The sequence below is a fragment of the Calypte anna genome, chromosome 8 (assembly GCF_003957555.1).
Source record: "Calypte anna isolate BGI_N300 chromosome 8, bCalAnn1_v1.p, whole genome shotgun sequence".
In the NCBI taxonomy this organism is placed as follows: Eukaryota; Metazoa; Chordata; class Aves; order Apodiformes; family Trochilidae; genus Calypte; species Calypte anna.
In genome coordinates this window covers 1871155-1888418 of record NC_044254.1, presented here as the reverse complement: position 1 = coordinate 1888418, position 17264 = coordinate 1871155, and the positions used below count along the sequence as shown (strand labels likewise).

Here is a 17264-nt window from a genome sequence, read left to right as displayed (position 1 = left end):
CCGCCCACCCTTTGCAAGGGGCTCATTAACTTCTGTAAGCTTCTAATGACACCGACTTGCCCTCAGGACTTCTTGCGCTGGGGGACAAGATCTGCCACACTCCAAATCTTAGCAGGCTGAGGCATGGAAAACAAAACCTGGGGGAGGGAGGGAATGCTCAGGGCACCGGTTGCCAGCAGTTGTCCCAGATCTGGCATGTGGTGGCATGGAGCCAGCTCCAAGTCCCCAACCCACCCAGCCATTCCCTGGAAGGGTTGCATGCAGGTGATGAGGGTGGCACTGAACTGTCATCACTGTGACCCTGTGACCTGCTCTGGTGGTGCACACCCTGGGCGAGGCTGTTTTCACTGTGTGTGTGTCTGTGTGTGTGTGTCTGTAGCCCACACTGCCCTGGAGCTGCCCAGCCACCTGACCTCAAAGCTTTGTGTGTCCACCCGGGGGGACACGATGGCAACAGTGATGGGACAGACACCTGGCTTTGTTTAAACACGTTTTTATCCAGTTAAGAGGTCTGCTGTGCCTCTGCTGCTACTTAGCTTCTGTGTGAGTGTGCCAGTGGTAGCTCAGACAGGTGATAGCAACTGGAAAGCTGATGTTTCCCTGCTGGATCAAAAGTGCTGCCGAGGAGGACTGTAGATGAGCAGTGTTCCTTGTCCTTCCCTGGCAGCAGCTCCACGGGAGGAGATGCACAGCAGGCATTATTTTGGCAGCTGGGGAAGCTCTGCACACCCCAAACTCACAGCGTAGCCACGACAGAACTGTTCCAGGGAGGAGGGGGGCTCCTGCCAGCACTGGGATGGTCAGGCTGCCAACAGGGCAAGGTGTGGCTGCTCAGCCCCCTGGCACACCACAAAGCCAGGGCACCTACAAGTAAGCAAATATCACGGCGAGGACGGCCACGGCCCCGACCAGCTTGAAAACAAAGGGCATAGCAGAGGCTGCTGCTTGCTTCTCTACATGCCGTGTCTGCAGTGGTTTGATGATGCGCTGCCGCTGGGTCAGGATGGCCTCCCTGGCACCCCCCCCAAGCACCCGGACCCCGCAGGCGGTACTGGTAGGGTGTGCAGGGACCAAAGACCACCTCCAGAGCCAGTTTGGGGTCGGTGAGGAAGAGGGTCAGCACGTTGGGCTTGACCCCCATCTGGGAGGCGAGCTCGTCCATGTAGGGGATGTAATCCACCTGGATGGTGTGCCTCTGGCTCTTCACGTACCTGTGGACAGGGAAGGCAGGGGGATGCTGGCAGCAGAGCCCGTGCACTGGGAAGGTGATGGTATTGGAGGGACGAGCACGGGGAGGGATCAGCGGGGTGGGGGTGTTGCAGCTGAGCACATCCCTGCCCTCTGCTGGCACGGCCAAAAAAGCCTGGGTAGCCACTGGGTAAGATCCAGCCCCTGGGAGGCCATGAGCAGCCATGCCCTAAGTAGTTCCCTCCCTCTTCCCAGGGCAGTCTTACCGCTTTTCCATCTCTTCCTTCTTCTGCCTGATGTCAGCCTCCATGTCGTGCCGTGAAGGCAGCTGGTTCAGCCCTAGGGAGGATGAGATACAGCGTGAGGGTGCTGCACCCTGCTGGCAACCATGGCCACCCTGCTGGCAACCGTGGCCACTGTGGTGCTGCCCTTGCCAAGGTGTTGTGCCCCTGTCCTCACCCCGAAGGCTGTCAGTCTGGCACCCAAGGCATTGACCCCCTCTCCAGGGATGCAGGGTCAGGCTGCAGCCACAGGGGAGGTTTGCCTCTCTTACCCTTGAAGACACGGGTGGCCCAGCGACTCTGGAGCTCAGAGATGGGCATGATGGCACCCAGGGGCTGGATGAGACCAATGAAGGCCAGCGTTGGCTTCTCCAGTTCAGGGAGGAACATCTGTTTGTAGAGGGAGATCTGGTTGTTCACCACTTTCACATAACTCTCGAGGAAGGGGAAGGAGAAGGTGTATCCTGTGGCAAAGACCACGGCGTCGATGTCCTCCCTGGTGCCATCCTCGAAGATGGCAGATGTCTCAGTGAACTCCTTGACATTTGGCTTCACCTGCACCCTGCCTGAAATGATGCAGTTGGGAAGGTCATCGTTGATAGTCGGGTGCTGGTCTAAGATCCTGGAATTCAGAAAGAGCCATCAGGGTGCTGGGTTGGGGGGTCTCTGCTCCATGTCCTGCTCCAGCCATTGCTCCCTCTTCTGAGGATGCTCAGCCCCAGGGATGCTCATCACTCGAGGGCTTGTCCTCCAGGGACACTTGCTGGCAGATGCCATTGCACGAGTGCCACCAAGGGTCCCTGGAAGAGGTAGTAGGTTGCTCCCAGCTCAGGCACAGAGAGCATGAAGAAGGCTGAGCAAGACTGGACAAGTGGGGAGGAAGATGATCCCTCCAGGACAGGGGGAGTGTTGGAAGGCACCTGTGCTTTGGCTTCAGGCCGTAGAGTGCGTGGTCAAACCTGGCGTTCAGCTGCTTCTCCACCAATCTGTTCACCATGGATGAACTCAGCAGGTACTTCAGGAATATCTTCATGCGGGTGGTGAAGATGGTGTCTGTGGGGTAGCCCTGATCCCCGACACGGTTGAAGACCCACGCGCCACGGCGGGTGCTGAGGAAGACCTGGGCAAAGAGGTAAGTGTTGCACCCTGAGGGTCCTGGGGAGCTGCCCTGGGAGGAGCACATCCTGCCCTGGGATTGCTCCTCTTCCTGCTGCCCGAGTGCTGGGTGAAGGCCAAAAGGGCAGACAGAGGTGGAGGCTGGTGCCTAGCAGGGAGAGGTAGGGAAGAGCCACAGGGCTGCCCCAGAGTGGGGGATAGGAATCAGGGTATCCATACAGGATCAAGTCTGGACTGCCACCACTGCCTGTGCTGGGACAGAGCAGCAGCTGTGCCAGCATCTTCACCCTGGTATCCTTGTGGAGCTGGCATTGTCCCACTGGGGTCTGCCCTACCCACCAGGACCCCGCTCCTGCTGCTCACCTGCTTGGCTGTGTGGCTGATCTCCACAGCCAGATCCAAGCCTGAATTCCCAATCCCAATGATAACAACCCTCTTGTCCATGAAATCATTACAGTCCTTGTAGTCTCGGCTGTGCAAGTAGTTGCCTTTGAACTTCTCAATTCCTGTGGGCAGGGAGGGAGGGATGCTTAGCTTCCTAGGGCTGGGCTGGAAGGTCACCTCCCCCAAAAACTGGTGATGTTGTCTAGCCCTGCCACACCCCTCCCAGGGAGCATGGGAGTGCTCCCAGAATCAAAACAAGGCAGGGAAGTGCTGGGACCAGTAGGAAGAGCAGCAGGGAGAAGAGGGACTGTCATGGCTGAGCTTTCAGGAGTCTCTCCTCATGCTGGAGAGTGGGGTGGTACCTGGGAAGGAGCTCAAGGGGAGATGTGCATCCGTGTGGTGCCCGGTGCACACCAGCACGGCGTCGAAGACAGACGTCTCCTTCTTCCCTTCACTCTCTGTCACCACCTCCCACTGCCCCGTGGTGGCAAAGTTGGGGCACTTGGACATGCGGCACACGCTGGTCTGGGAGTGGGGAGAGCAGGAGTCAGGCACCGGGCACCTCCCAGCCCCACCAACCCCCCCAGAGCCCCCGGCTCTCACCCTGAAACGGATGTGTCGGAGCAGATCAAAGTGCCTGGCGTACATGTAGAAGTATTCCATGATCTTGGAGTTGTGCATGTAGTTGGGGAAGTCCTCAGGGATGGGGAAGTCGCTGTAGCACATCATCTCCTTGGAGGTGTTGATGATGACGGAGCGGTAGATGCTGGCACGGCCCTCCTCGGGGTGCTCCTGTGGGAGTGGGGTACGGATCAGCAGTACCCGGGGGCAGTGATGGGGGGGATGGCCCTTTGTGTGGAGCCCCCTGCCCTCAGCCTTACCCCCCAGGACCCTGCCATGGCCAGCTGCCTGCCAGCCCAGCAGTCACCACTGATCCTGGCTGATCAGGACATAGCATCATAGCATGGTTTGGGTTGGAAGGGACCTTAAAGCTCATCTCATCACCCTACCCTGCATGGCTAGGGACATCTTCCATCAGCCCAGGGTGCTCCAAGCCCCATCCAACCTGGATTTGGACACTGCCAGGGATGGGGCAGCCACAACTTCCTTGGGCAACCTGTGCCAGTGTCTCAACACCCTTACAGGAAATAATTTCTTCCTTATCTCTAACATAAATCTTCCCACTTCAAGCTTTAACCCATTCCCCTTGTCCTCTCCCTACCCTCCCATGTCCAAAGCCCTCCCCCAGCTTTCTTGTAGCCCCTTCAGATATTGGAAGGTTGCTCTGAGCTCACCTGGGAGCCTCCTCTTCTCCAAGCTGAACAACCCCAATCCCTCAGCCTGGCTTCCCAGGGAGCTGCTCAGCCCTCCCAGCATTTCAGTGGCTCTGCTCTGGACACCTTCCAGGAGCTCTGTGTCCTTCTGACTCCAGAACTGCACACAACTCCAGGGGGGATCTCACAAGAGCAGAACAGAGATCTGTGGCCAGCGGGGTTTACCTCAAACCTCCAGAGCCCTCCGATGTCTCTGGTCCTCTCGAAGCAGACGGGCTCCAGCCCCTCCTGCAGACAGGCTTTGATGGCACAGAGCCCGCTGGGGCCCCCTCCGACGATCGCCACCCTCTTCACCATCCTGCTCTCCACCACTGAGTCTCTGCCTGAGGACAGTCCCAAAGAGTAAGGCTGAAGGACGAGAGATGAAGCTGGGAAAAAACATTGCCCTTTTACACCAAGGAGGTCCCAAACGGAGAGGAGGTCTCCCAAAAACTTTTCTCTGGGGCTGTGAGACAACTGCTGTCCACCCCCCGGGACAGGCACCTGGTCAGCTCGGGGGTTTTGCACCACCGCGCTGTTACCTCTGGATGCCACGGGGAGAAATGCTTCCGAGTGCCAGCGAGCTTCAGAATCTTCCAGCTCACGCCAAATTGTGCCGAAGGAGACGTTCCGGAGTACCCAGCCCTGCCGCAGGTACCGATGGCTCCCTCTCTGGCTCCCTCCCTCCCCCTCTCCCCGGTGGGTGATGCTCTCTCCGCCTGCCCTTCGCCCTCTCCCTCCCCACGCCCCTCCTTTCTACCACGCCACCCGGGAAACCTCAACCTGCGGCTGTGGGAGCCGTGCAAGGGTCTGTGCCGGATTTCCCTAAGCCCTGACGCCTGTCATGATGGGGCTTGGAAGTGGCGAGCGGGGCCGTCCCCTCCGTCACTCCTCCCCGGGCCGGGAGGGGCAGTCATCCGGCTCAGCCTTTCCGGGACGGCCGGGCAAGGAGCCTTCCCCGGTGCTTTAACGGGAAGCTTTGTGTGGGGACACTGTGGGGACACGGGGCTGCAGGAAAGGCAGAGATGTGACCGGTCCCCGTGGTGTGCACGGCAGGTGAACAAACGCTGCCATCAACTTTTACCTCTGGCATTCCCGGGATCAGCCCAACCCTGTGTATGGTGGTACGCGGGGACACACGCGGCTCGGGATGCTCCGGTGCCACCCGGCATCACATCACCGATGTCCCCTGTGCACCCGGACTGGGCATGGTGGCACTGTGTCCTCACAGCCACATCTCACTCCTGGACCATCAGTGACCCCCGGCCAGTGCAGTGGGACCCTTGTGCCTGGGTGATACCCTGTTGGGGTGTCACGGGTGCCAGGGTTGTGGGACCGAAAAGGAAAAGGCTCTCCCCGCAGCAGGAGGCACAGATCCGGTGGCTCAGGAGCAAGATGCTGACTCCCAGCACACCTGCAGCCAGACAAACCCTGGGGGCTGCAGGGGAAATTGGCTCTCCCGTGTCCTGGGAGCTTTGTTCCACCTTCTATAACTCATAGGATGTTTGCAGTGAGTATAATAAAGCTCTTTCTGTTGCTTGCTGTTGGCAGGGGCCAATCTCTGCGTGGGACTCGTGTGCCAAGCTGCCAACCCACACTACATGCCTGCTGTCAAAAAGCATTGAAAGTGTCTCTTACCAAGCAAGGAAACAGCAAAGAGGCAGCACTGGCTCTTTGCTCTGCTCTCAGCCGGGCTTCTGGCTCTCTTGAAAGCTCTGCAGGGACTGCCCAAGGGTGACAGGTACAGAGGACTTACACCAGCTCTCAACCCAACCCCTGTGCAGGTCGCCTTTGAATTTTCCCTTATCCCTTGGTGACTAAAAGAGGCAGCACAGCCTTGGACTTTGCCTCCTGAACCATGTTGATAGGCACGGGAGACCACAGGACTGCACCAGGGTCAAGCCAGGGCATTTTCAGTCAAGACTTGGTTGTTGACACCAACAGTGAGCCGTGGTTCCACAGGCCTGGCAAAAGCACCCAGGATGCACGGTGTAGTGGGCAGCACACGCAGGACAAGCATGTGGGGAGACCAAAGTTCTCAGCTGGCAGAGGTGGAAGGAAGCAGAGCAGAGGTGAGAGGGTGGCAGGGCAGCCTGTGACCCAGTGGCATGGCTGGTGCCACCAAGCAGCTCATGGAGGGTCCTGCAAGTCAGCTGGGAGCAGCTTTTGGCAAAACTCGTGTGGGAAGAAATCACAGATGGACAGAATTGCTGCTGTGCTTACTCCTCCATGGCCCGGAGAAGAAGACTCCAACAGCTGTAAGAAGAACCACTTGGGCAAAAAAACAACCCATTTTGGGGAAACAGCAGAGATGAGATGTTTTGGTACAGCTCAACAAGCCCTGATCAACCCAAACCCTGAGCACTCTGGAGTGTGTTGTCTGCCCAGGATCCCCAAACACTGCAGAGCTGGGCTCTGCCTTGCACATTCAGTCTCTTCTTAAAAACCTCCAGGGATGGAGAATCCACCCCCTCCCTGGGCAGCCCATCCCAATGCCTGAGCACCCTCTCTGCAAAGAATTTCTTCCTAATATCCAGCCTATCCCTCCCCTGGCAGAGCTCAAGCCCATGGCCTCTTGTCTGACTGATCTCTGCCTGGGAGCAGAGCCTGCCCCGCCCCTGGCTCCAACCTCGTTTCGGGGAGTTGCAGAGAGTGATGAGGTCTCCCCTGAGCCTCCTCTTCTCCAGCCTCAACACCCCCAGCTCCCTCAGCCCTTCCTCACAGGACTTGTGCTGGATCCCTTCACCAGCACAAGTGCTACAGAGGGAAGCAGCAGCTGTGAAGCTCTGGGTAAGGACTTGAGGAGCAGGTTGCTGCTTCCCCCATTTCCTCCTTTTCTTGGAGATGGACCAAATCCTGGCTCACACCATCTTTTCCCCATGGCAGTGGGAGCCAGGTGCCTGTGTCTTCATTGCTTAAGATCTGTGCAGTACTGAAATGGAGAGCAAGAGGGAAGAGACACGTTTTTTAGGAAGGCAGAGCTCTTTATGAACCTGAGGACAAACCCACTGAGTCCCCCTGAGGCAGAAACTATGGAACAGGCCATGCAGGGCACATCTGGGACAGCAGCATGACTGGTGTATTTACAGCATACAGAGACACAGACGATTGCAGAGAGATCTTTGGGAAGCCACAGCTACCACATACACCATGGACTGACACATCAAGGGCGTGGGGCTTCACAGTATCAGTAGTCAACTGCTGGATGAATGAGCTGAACCAGCCCCGGGCTCTGCAGGGACTGGTTTTTCATGGGAGAACAGTCAGTGCAGCTTCTGGGGCAGCGCACACCCTGCCAGGACAGCACCAAACTTCTAATTGCATGCTTGGGAACCTTCAGCACTGCTCGTGAGAAACCTCAGCTGGACCTAGACGGGGGCTAGGGTATGAGTTCAAGTCCCAGAATCCCCTCCCTGTGCGTGCTTCCTCCTCTTCCTCCTCCTCCTTTGGGAAGAGCCCCATCCATCAGTGGCTCCAGAGTGCAAAGAGTGCCGGGGTGCTGAGCGGGGAAAGCCAGCAGCGCTCCACCACGCTGTAGAGCAGGTAACCCAGGAGCAAACCAGAGAGCACATCCGTCACGTTGTGCCTGCCCAACATCACCCGGGACACCCCCACGAGGAGAGCCCAGAGCACCACCAGGACCCTCAGAGGGGCTGCAAGCACCAGGTGGTGCAGGACGAAGCGGCAGACGAGGGCAGCTCTGGTGGCGTGGCCCGAGGGGAAGGAGTATTTGTCCACGGAGATGGTGGCAAACATGTCCATCTGGTTGTGGGGAGGTCGTGGCCGCCTGACGAGCCCTTTCACCACGGCCACCAGCACGAGGTCCAGCAGCAGAGCTAGGAGAGAGCAAGAGAGAGTGAGAAAGGTTTCCTGCCTTGCAGCTTCCGCGGTTTTGTTCCCCTTTGGGGGGAAAATAAGGCAAGAAATGAAACGGAGCCATCAGCTGAAGAGGGAAGCACTTGGCTACCAAAGCTTGCTGAGAGAAGGCGGTGTTTCCCATGGCTACAACAGGCAGGTTGGCACTAATCCATGGCCTTTTCCAGCAGGAGCACATCTTCAATCCCTGCTCTTGCTGCACGCAGCCCTGGTGAGGTGCCAGCCCCCCAGCCTGAGGCTGCCAGCAGCAGAGCTTGGCCCTGCTTGCACCCAAGGCCTTTTCTCCCTTTCAATCCTCCCCTTGCTGTGGCTCAGGCCTCGAGCTGACCCCTCGTTTGAAGGTAACAGAGGGGTTAATAACCCCCCGTGACTCCCTTACTGACAGCCCCTGCTGACTCAGCGTTTCTGGGCCACCCTCCTGACCCCAGGGTTGAACAGACCAAGGTGAATGATCAACCCACTGCAAACACAGCCTTGGGTGAGGGACTCTGCAGTGCCATAGCTCTGCTGGTCTGGGGGACTAATGCCAGGGAGCTTGGGTTTGCAGAAGCTGACTAAAGGATGGGTTAAATAATGGTGGTGGCTTGGTCCCAGAGAGCTAAAGGGAGTTCTTGTGGTAGCAGCCTGAGGTGGAGCCCCAGTGAGAAGTGTTCGGTGGTATTTTTGCAAGAGCAGCTTCTGGCAGAGGACAGAGGTGCTCCCAGTGCTCACAGCCTGGGCTCCTTCTTCCCAGGAAGCCTGGTGAGAGATTCATGGAATGACAGAATTGTCAGGGTTGGAAGGGGTCTTTAAGCCCATCCAGTTCCAACCCCCTGCCATGGGCAGGGACCCCTCCCACCACCTCAGGTTGCTCCAAGCCCTCTCCAGCCTGGCCCTAAAAACTTCCAGGGATGGATGGGGCTTCCACCACCTCTCTGGACAACCTGTGCCAGGCTCTCACCACCTTTATGGGGAAAACCTTCTTCCTAACATCTAGTCTCCCCTCCTCTAGTTTGAATCCATTCCCCCATGTCCTGTCACTCCCTGACATCCTAAAAAGTCCCTCCCCAGCTTTCTTGTAGCCCCCTTCAGAGACTAGGAGGTCACAATAAGGTCTCCTCAGAGCCTTCTTCTCTCCAGACTGAATAACCCCAACTCTCAGTGTCCTCACAGGAGAGGTGCTCCAGCCCTCTGATCATCCTCTTGGCCCTTTCCTGGATACATTCCACACGTTTTTCTTGTAATAGATTGACTTCTGTTTGTCCCAGAGTTTTTTTCTGGACACTAAATCTGTAGGTCACTTCAGTTCTTTGCCTTTGGTTAATCATTTAAGAGCATTTTTTTTTTTTCATATGTAAACCTAGTTCAATTCTTTTTGTCTCTGTACATATGGTTTGGGAGATTCAATCTGGACATTAGAGAACACTCATTTCTCATGTGGCTGTTGCAGCCCTGGGACAGAACCCCAGAAAGGTGGTTGGCTCTGGCTTGGAGCTGAGGGGTGACCATGGCCCTGGTGCTGGGACAGACTGTCCTGGACCAGAGGTGAGGTTGAAGGCCTCCAGGTCACCTCCCCAAGCCTGCTGTGGGATTGTAATTTAACCATGTTGAAAAAGATGCACAAAAGCACCTGTTTGAATTCCAGTGATGGGCAAGATACCAATTATTTCCAACTTAATAATAGGAACCTGAGGAGGTCTGTTGTCCTGGAGCTACTATAGCGAGTAAAAATGAAGACTCCAAGTATGCCAGGGAGGACAGAACATTAGAGTGGAAATATTGCATCAAACAACACTAAAATGCACCCTTTAAATCAGGTTTCCTCACTAGCTGGTACAGCTCAAACCAGGCAGTGATGCAGGGTGCCAAAGGATGCAGATCCCCATGTACCAGAGCAGCTTTTCAGGGTGGTGCAGGAGGAACAGGGTGGTATCTCAAGACCAGGCAGCTGCACCTGGAATGTCCTCTTGTGACAAGATGAAGGACTAAAGATTTGTGCAGCAGCAGGAGCAGTTTAACCCTCAGGAGTTTGGCAGTGTGGTTGGAGCTGTGACAGACAAGCAGCACCCATGCCACCACTCCTGTGGGGTTCCTTGCTGTGGTACCAGCAAGGATGATGATGAGGATGATCATAATGATGAGGATGATGATGATGAGGAGGATGAGCCTGCATCATTTCCTCAACCAGTTCCCTCCAGGCTGTTTATTCAGCCCTGCCTCACCCTCCAAGCTCTGTCCTCCCCCCCTTTGCCCCCCACCTCACCGAAGAGCAGGTTGAGCAGCACCTCCCTGGCCGCCGAGCTCTGGCTCTGGCAGAGCCCATAGAAGGTTCCGAGCAGCCAGGGGATGCCGTGTCCCGACACCTCGATCACTTTCATCAGGGGCCGGGCGCTGCCCCAGGCCGAACCCTCCCCGGCACAGACCCCCAGGCGCTTGGAGGTCCAGAGGTCGATGGCGAGCAGGGAGCTGAGGGCGATGCCGAGGAAGGAGGGGTTCAGCTTCATGCAGTCCTCCTCGGGCAGCGGGGATGCTGCGGAGCTGCTGCCCGATTCCTTGCGCCGTGCCGGGCTGTCCGGGACACCGGGGCTGCGCTGGCTCAACAGGGACAGGAACTCCAGCCGGTTGCTGCTGCTCAGGCTGCCGCTGCTACCGGACCGTCGCTCACGGCTGCTCCGGGGGCTCGGCATGGCGAAACGATGTGGCCCTGGGGGAGGAGGGGACCGGTCACCGGCTGCCAGGCCTGCTCCGCCACCGGGAGGCGGGAGAGCCTCCCAGGAGCCCGCATCTCACCCGCATCTTCCCCGCACCTCAGCGCAACCTGCTCCAGCCCCCGGCCTTCCCCCCCCCCCCACCTCCGCCACCGCACCGCCCCGGTCCCGGTCCCCTCCCTTCGCTCCCGATGTGACCCCAGGACCCCCCCACCAAGGCCACCTCCGCTCCTCGGTCCCCTCGTTTCCCGGTTCCCCGTTCCCCGGGGCTGCCCCGCTTCCTCTTCCACCTCCCCGCCGTGACGCACCGGGTTGCCATGGAGACCGGACGCTTCCTTGCGGCGCCCCCTGGCGGCGCGGAGGTCCGTCCGTTCCCTCCCGGGGCGGGGACCCACGGTACGGCTCCGCCCGCCCGGTGTACGGCAGCCGACGAGGGCCAGAAGTGCCACGGCGGCGGCGCCTTCGCCCCGCCGGTGCGGGCGCCGGTGCGCGGGCGGCGATGTGCGGCGGCGGCGGAGGTCGGGAGACGGAAGCGGCGGCGGCGGGGGGCCGGGCTGCCCCCCACCCGGCCCCGCGGTTCGGCGGCGGCGGGTGAGGGCGGTTCGGTGGCGATGGGGTGCCTGCAGAGCGTGGCCTGCAAGGCGCGGGTGCGCCGGGAGCAGATCGTGGTGTCGGACGTCTCGGCAACCATCGAACCGGCGGCTACCGCCATCGAGGAGAGCTCGCCGGTGGTGCTGCGGTACCGCACGCCGTACTTCCGCGCCTCGGCCCGCGTCCTCATGCCGCCCATCGCCCGGCGGCACACCTGGGTGGTGGGATGGATCCAGGCCTGCAACCACATGGAATTCTACAACACCTACAGCGACCTCGGCGTGTGAGCACCGGGGAAGGGACGGGGAGGGGATGGGGACCGCCACCGGCAGCGGCACACCACGGGGGCACCGGCGGGAGGGAGGGAGAGGGGTTGGCTTGGACGGTTCGGTACCGGGAGCTTCACCCCATTCCTTCCTGCGCACTCGGGATGTGCCCCGGTATCACCCCCTTGGCTCCCGGTCACCGGGGGAGCACCGGGGTCCCTCGTAGGTGGCACCGGAGCCCGTCGGAGCGGAGGGAGGCTCTGGCAGAGGGGTCGGGAGCTGCCTGTCCCCGGTCCCCCGATGCGGCAGAATCCCGGAGCTGGGAGGTGTCTGGCGGGAGGTGTCGTCGAAGCTCCCGGTTCGCCGTGGCCACCTGTGCCCCTGCTGTGGCCACGCGAGGTTGCGGTGTGGCCAGCAACTGAGGTTTGGTTTGGGATGGGCTCCCCCCAACCCCATCCCAGCCACGGTGCAGGGGTTTCACCTACACCCCCGGGCAGGTGTAGTTGGGGTGTTTCCTTGTCTCCACGTGGGTGTATGGATGCAGAAGCATCAAAATCACTTTTATGGCTTTTATTGATGGGGACAGGGACAGGGACAGCTGCTCCAGTGCAGGAGCTGATGGTGGGGAGAGCAGCCCCAGAGCAGCTCAGCAATGAGTTTGAGCCCAGTTGGTTTGATTGAAGCTTAATTAAAACAGCGTTTTGCTGGCAGAACAAAGGCTTCAGCTGGCTGGCTCCGTGAGGGAACTGAGGCTGAATTTCTTCTTGAGAGCTTGCTGCAAGTGGGGAGAGGGTCCTCAAGCTCCCTCCCTCTTCCTCCCTCTCCCTCTAGTCTCTTTTCCCAGGCAACTCTCAGCAAGACAAGAGGGCAGGGTCTCAAGTTGTGCCAGGGGAGGTTTAGGTTGGAGATGAGAAAGAATTTCTTTCTGGAGAGGGTGATCAGGCATTGGAATGGGCTGCCCAGGGAAGTAGTGGATTCTCCGTGTCTGGAGATCTTTCCAAAGAGCCTGGATGTGGCACTGAGTGCCATGGGCTGGGAACTGCAGCGGGAGTGGATCAAGGGTTGGACTTGATGATCTCTGAGGTCCCTTCCAACCCAGCCAGTTCTAGGATTCTGTGATCCTCTCCCTCCCTTCTCCCTCCCTTCTCCCTCCCTTCTCCCTCCCTTCTCCCTCCCTTCTCCCTCCCTTCTCCCTCCCTTCTCCCTCCCTTCTCCCTCCCTTCTCCCTCCCTTCTCCCTCCCTTCTCCCTCCCTTCTCCCTCCCTTCTCCCTCCCTTCTCCTCCCTTCTCCCTCCCCTCTCCCTCCCCTCTCCCTCCCCTCTCCCTCCCCTCTCCCTCCCCTCTCCCTCCCCTCTCCCTCCCCTCTCCCTCCCCTCTCCCTCCCCTCTCCCTCCCCTCTCCCTCCCCTCTCCCTCCCCTCTCCCTCCCCTCTCCCTCCCCTCTCCCTCCCAGACACTGTTGCTGCTGTGTCCCTGCTAACCTGGCTTTTATCTCCCTGTTTTCCAGGTCAAGCTGGGAGCTGCCCGACCTGAGAGAAGGAAGAGTAAAAGCCATCAGCGACTCGGATGGCGTGAGCTACCCCTGGTATGGAAACACCACAGAAACTGTCACCCTGGTGGGGCCCACCAACAAGATCTCCAGGTTCTCGGTGAGCATGAATGACAACTTCTACCCCAGCGTGACGTGGGCTGTCCCCGTGAGCAACAGCAACGTGCCACTGCTGACCAGGATTAAGAGGGACCAGAGCTTTACCACCTGGCTGGTGGCCATGAACACCACCACCAAGGAAAAAATCATCTTGCAGACCATCAAGTGGAGGATGAGAGTGGACATCGAGGTCGATCCCATGCAGCTGCTGGGGCAGAGGGCAAGGCTGGTGGGAAGGACTCAGCAGGAGCAGCCCCGCATCCTCAGCAGGATGGAGCCCATCCCACCCAATGCACTAGTGAAACCCAATGCCAATGATGCCCAGGTCCTCATGTGGAGGCCCAAACGAGGCCAGCCCATCGTCGTGATACCTCCCAAGTAGTGCAGGGGGTGAGGAGGATGTGGGTGCTGCAGACCAGTGGGGTTCCTGAGCCAAAGCAGGCCTCTTGGGTTCTCCTCCTGCCTTTCTTTCTAGCTGTGCTTGGAAATGCAGCTTCTCCTGAATCTGAAAGGATTGGCCACAGTGAGGACGTTGGAATAGGGATTGCTGAGCTTGGAGGATTTCCCAGAAAGCCAAATGAGGATTTCTAGGAGCTGGGGAAGAGGCTGCCTCACCTAAACAACTCATCTTTCCTTGCAGGGCAATGTGAGGAGCATGAGTGTGGTTGAACTGTGCCTGTGGCAAGTTCTGCTTTCCATCCAGCTGGAGGTAGAAGCTGGGGCTGTGCCAGCCAGGCGTGGGGGGTCCTGTGGTGACCCTTCCCCTGGGGCATGGCTGTCCCCGTGGGGTCTGTACCTATGCATTTTGGATCAATAATCGACCCCTGGCCCTGCCTGGGAGTGTAGCCAGGGGCCAGCACTGGCTGTTGCTGCTTCCCAGGAGGGATTTTCCACAGCTGGGGGGCAGCAGGTTGTTTTGCATGCATCAGGGTGTGTTTGGAGTAGTTGTGAGTGTAGGAGATGCCATAGCTCTTTTCTGTCTTGGAGTGAGATCTAAGGGCAGGTTAGATGTCCTTTCATTTTAAAGGTGCACTAAATCTTTGCAGTTCCTCAACCCTTCCCCTCCTCCCCACCCCCCCTAAATCCCACTGGCCCTTCTTTTAGGGAAGCAAAACCAGTTTCTAGATGAGTGGGAAGCCAGGAGCTGTGCTCAGGTGCTCCCTGGCAGTGTTGCACACAAACCCAGCTGGAGCTGCTCTGGGACTCACACTTTTCCTTTGCAGATGTAACCCTGAACCTGGGTGCTTGCTCATTTTCCACCCCAATACTGGCTCATAAGGAGATCCTCCTCAGCCACCTGCAGAACAGGGTAGATACCCCTGGGGGGCTGCTGGCAGGGAGGGGACAGCGTGCCTTCTGGGGACTCCCCAGGCTCTGCAGGGATTGGTTTTTTTTTTTTCCTCTCCATGGGTCAGAGGCAGGGATGTCAGCAGAGGCTGTGTGGGGCAGCCCTGGGTTTGCCTGGGAAGGAGGGATGGGATTAACTCCCTTCCTCCTCTGGTGTGTCCTGCTCTGTGTGACAGTGTCATGCTGTGGGCTGCAGTTCCCAACATTTCACCCTCGAGGTGCAGCAGAGGTGAGAGCTGTGCCCCAGCTGCACTGCCAATGCCCCAGGCACTCCAGGCAGGTGGTTATGGCTTTTGCTGCTTTCTATGTTCCCTTCTCCACCCCAGTGCCAGCCCTTTGGCTCCTCTGCTTTCCCTCCTGCATTTCCATCCTGGGAGGATTCATTGCCCTGGAGATATGGGTAAGTCCTGCTGGGAGGCTCCCATCTTCTATCCCAGTTTCCAGGAGAAGCTGGGAGGGGGGTCACCATCTTGGGCAAAACTTCCATGCAAAGCCTCTCCTGTGGTGTTGGTGCCCTGGGGATGCCCAGCCCAGCTTTGGTCCCTGTTGTGTGGTGTCCCTGGCACATCTCTGTCCCATCACCCTGCAGCCCATCTCCTGCAGAGCTTCACCTACACACAGCTCGTGCTTCTCCAGGGTGGGATGTGCATCCCAGTCCCTGCTGGTGAAGGGGCTCCCCAGGCATCTCAAACCAAAAATCCCCTTGAAATCCCTGTACTATTTATTCTTAGTTGTGTTTGCTGCTGATTCAATTCTTTATTTATTTTGGGAGTGTTGCACTTTGATGCCTCAACGCACACTTGCCAGTGCTGGGGCTCCTGCTCCTCCTGCTCAGCCTTGCAGCAGGATGGGAACCTGCTGCTTTTGGTGCCTCTGGCTGGGGGGCTGCAGCCTTGTGCTAGGAGAGGAGACTGAGCTTTGGTTTGTTGAGTTTTCTGGAGCAAAACTTTGGGAGTTTGCTGGACCCGCTCTTGTGAGCCTCTCTGCCCGTGGTTTTGTGCTGGTATGGGATTGATGGGCAGCTTTTGCAGTCACTGATGGTTTATTTCTCAAAATGCTTGCGTGGAGAGGGGCTGGATACTTGAAATACAGTTTACCTTGATATTTAGGGGAGGACAAGGGATAAGTTCCATTGGGTTTGTAGGCAGATGGATGCTTTGGATCCAGGGGGGCAGAAATGTCTCTGGCAGCATCAGAGCTGAAAAGCCAGAGGAAGGGGTTCTCTAATGAAAGGGTGGGCTTGAGATGGGCTCCCTGCTGGGAGAAGGGTGCTGTGTGAGCACCTGAAACCTGCAGGAAAAGGCTCTTGGTGTGCTCAGGGACTGTGTGCCAACCATACAGCCCAAGAGCTCCTCCATGGTGCCAGTTGGCTGGGAGAGCAGGACATGGGATCACAGAATGGTTTGGGTTGGAAGGGACCTTAAAGCTCATCCAGCTCCAACCTGAATTTCCCCTCTTCATGTTCTAAGTCATTTCCCCTTGTCCTTTTCCTACCCCCCCATGTCCAAAGCCCTCCCCCAGCTTTCTTGTAGCCCTTTCAGATATTGGAAGGTTGCTCCCCAGGGATTGCTTGGTGCTGGGCTCAGTGCCTGGCTGCAGTCTGTGCCTCTGCTCCCTGGGCTGGTCCCATCCTGCACCCAGGCACTGGCTGAGCCCCAGGGCTGTGCTTGTGTTCACCTTTCCAGGCTTCTGCTGGGCTTCTGTGCCCACTCCTTCTCCAAAGGCTGGATTTGATGCACTGAACTGGGTTTGATGTGTGGGGTTGTCTCTGTTGGCATTTCCCTGTAGAAGGAAAAAAAAAAGTTTGCAAACGTTTGCAAAAATGTGCAGGCCTTTTGCATGGTTGTGAAAGGTGTGTGTTCACGCTTGGATGGAGGTGCTGGCAGAGCATCTCCCTGAGCTTGGTAGCACTGATGTGGAGCCTGGGTGCTGGGCTTGTGATGCTGAAGAAAAAAGGGGCAGAATAGGGGATGGCAAGAGGTGAGAGCTCCTGGAGGTGTGCCCAGGTTTGGCTGATGCAGCCCAAGTGGGAACTCCACCTGCAGAGCCCAGGCCAGGGATGAGCAGCTGGACCTGGGGGTTCTGTTTGTCTATGGGACACCTACTCTGCACCCCACTTTGGCACCAGCACCCCGTTACCTCAGGGAGGGGCAGGTCACAGGAATTGCCCACCCCACCCCCCCCCCAGCTCCCCTTGCCCTGCACCCCGAGGTCTCCCTTCCTCCCTGTCCTCGGGTCACTTATTTATTTATTTATCTATCTATTTATTTATTTCAAGTTTAAGTTATTTATTGCTATTTATTGACAGCTGGAAGGCGTGGGGGTTATTTCTGCTGGGCAGTGGGGGCAGCTGCTCCCCTCACCCCATCCCTTCCCTGCCCCCTGTATTTTGGGGAGCATCACCGGGGAGGGGATGCTTACTGCCCCTCATGTTCCCATCCTTTTCCAGAGCCAGAGAGGAGAAAGGAAGGGGAATCACGATGGTGCCTGCAGGGAGGGCACCCCATGCCCATCCCCTTCCCACAGAAGCTCAAAGCCCCCCCCGTGCCCCTTTCCCAGGCATTTTGC

General features: G+C 58.1%; 3 protein-coding genes across 3 annotated transcripts; 1 reads left to right on the top strand and 2 right to left on the bottom strand.

Moving 5' to 3' along the window:
* Positions 1-768: 768 nt before the first annotated feature.
* Positions 769-4998, bottom strand: LOC103529405 (dimethylaniline monooxygenase [N-oxide-forming] 5). Its single transcript, XM_008494844.2, is given in 10 exon segments — positions 769-1023; positions 1025-1211; positions 1455-1527; positions 1742-2091; positions 2390-2589; positions 2949-3091; positions 3332-3494; positions 3573-3761; positions 4469-4651; positions 4825-4998. Coding segments are annotated over 9 exon segments (1596 nt in total). The 5' UTR covers positions 4601-4651; positions 4825-4998; the 3' UTR covers positions 769-864.
* A 2258-nt stretch (positions 4999-7256) lies between these two features.
* Positions 7257-11123, bottom strand: PLPP6 (phospholipid phosphatase 6). The gene is made up of 3 exons (XM_030455309.1): positions 11069-11123; positions 10401-10841; positions 7257-8118 (listed from the first exon to the last, which is right to left on the bottom strand). The coding sequence occupies exons 2-3, from the start codon at positions 10822-10824 to the stop codon at positions 7748-7750; spliced, it is 795 nt and encodes a 264-aa protein (XP_030311169.1). The 5' UTR covers positions 10825-10841; positions 11069-11123; the 3' UTR covers positions 7257-7747.
* Positions 11124-11408: 285 nt separating this feature from the next.
* On the top strand, positions 11409-15714 carry FAM78B (family with sequence similarity 78 member B). The gene is made up of 2 exons (XM_030455310.1): positions 11409-11719; positions 13209-15714. Exons 1-2 carry the CDS (start codon positions 11457-11459, stop codon positions 13729-13731), a joined length of 786 nt encoding a protein of 261 aa, XP_030311170.1. The 5' UTR covers positions 11409-11456; the 3' UTR covers positions 13732-15714.
* The last annotated feature ends 1550 nt before the right edge of the window (positions 15715-17264 follow it).

Bases quoted from the DNA above. Each gene is read 5' to 3' on its own strand.
- PLPP6 (XM_030455309.1), bottom strand. From the start codon at position 10,824: ATGCCGAGCCCCCGGAGCAGCCGTGAGCGACGGTCCGGTAGCAGCGGC. The intron at 8,119-10,400 runs GTGAGGTGGGGG...GCTCTCTCCTAG, and splicing joins GCTGCTCAACCTGCTCTTCG to CTCTGCTGCTGGACCTCGTG.
- FAM78B (XM_030455310.1), top strand. From the start codon at position 11,457: ATGGGGTGCCTGCAGAGCGTGGCCTGCAAGGCGCGGGTGCGCCGGGAG. The intron at 11,720-13,208 runs GTGAGCACCGGG...CCTGTTTTCCAG, and splicing joins ACCTACAGCGACCTCGGCGT to GTCAAGCTGGGAGCTGCCCG.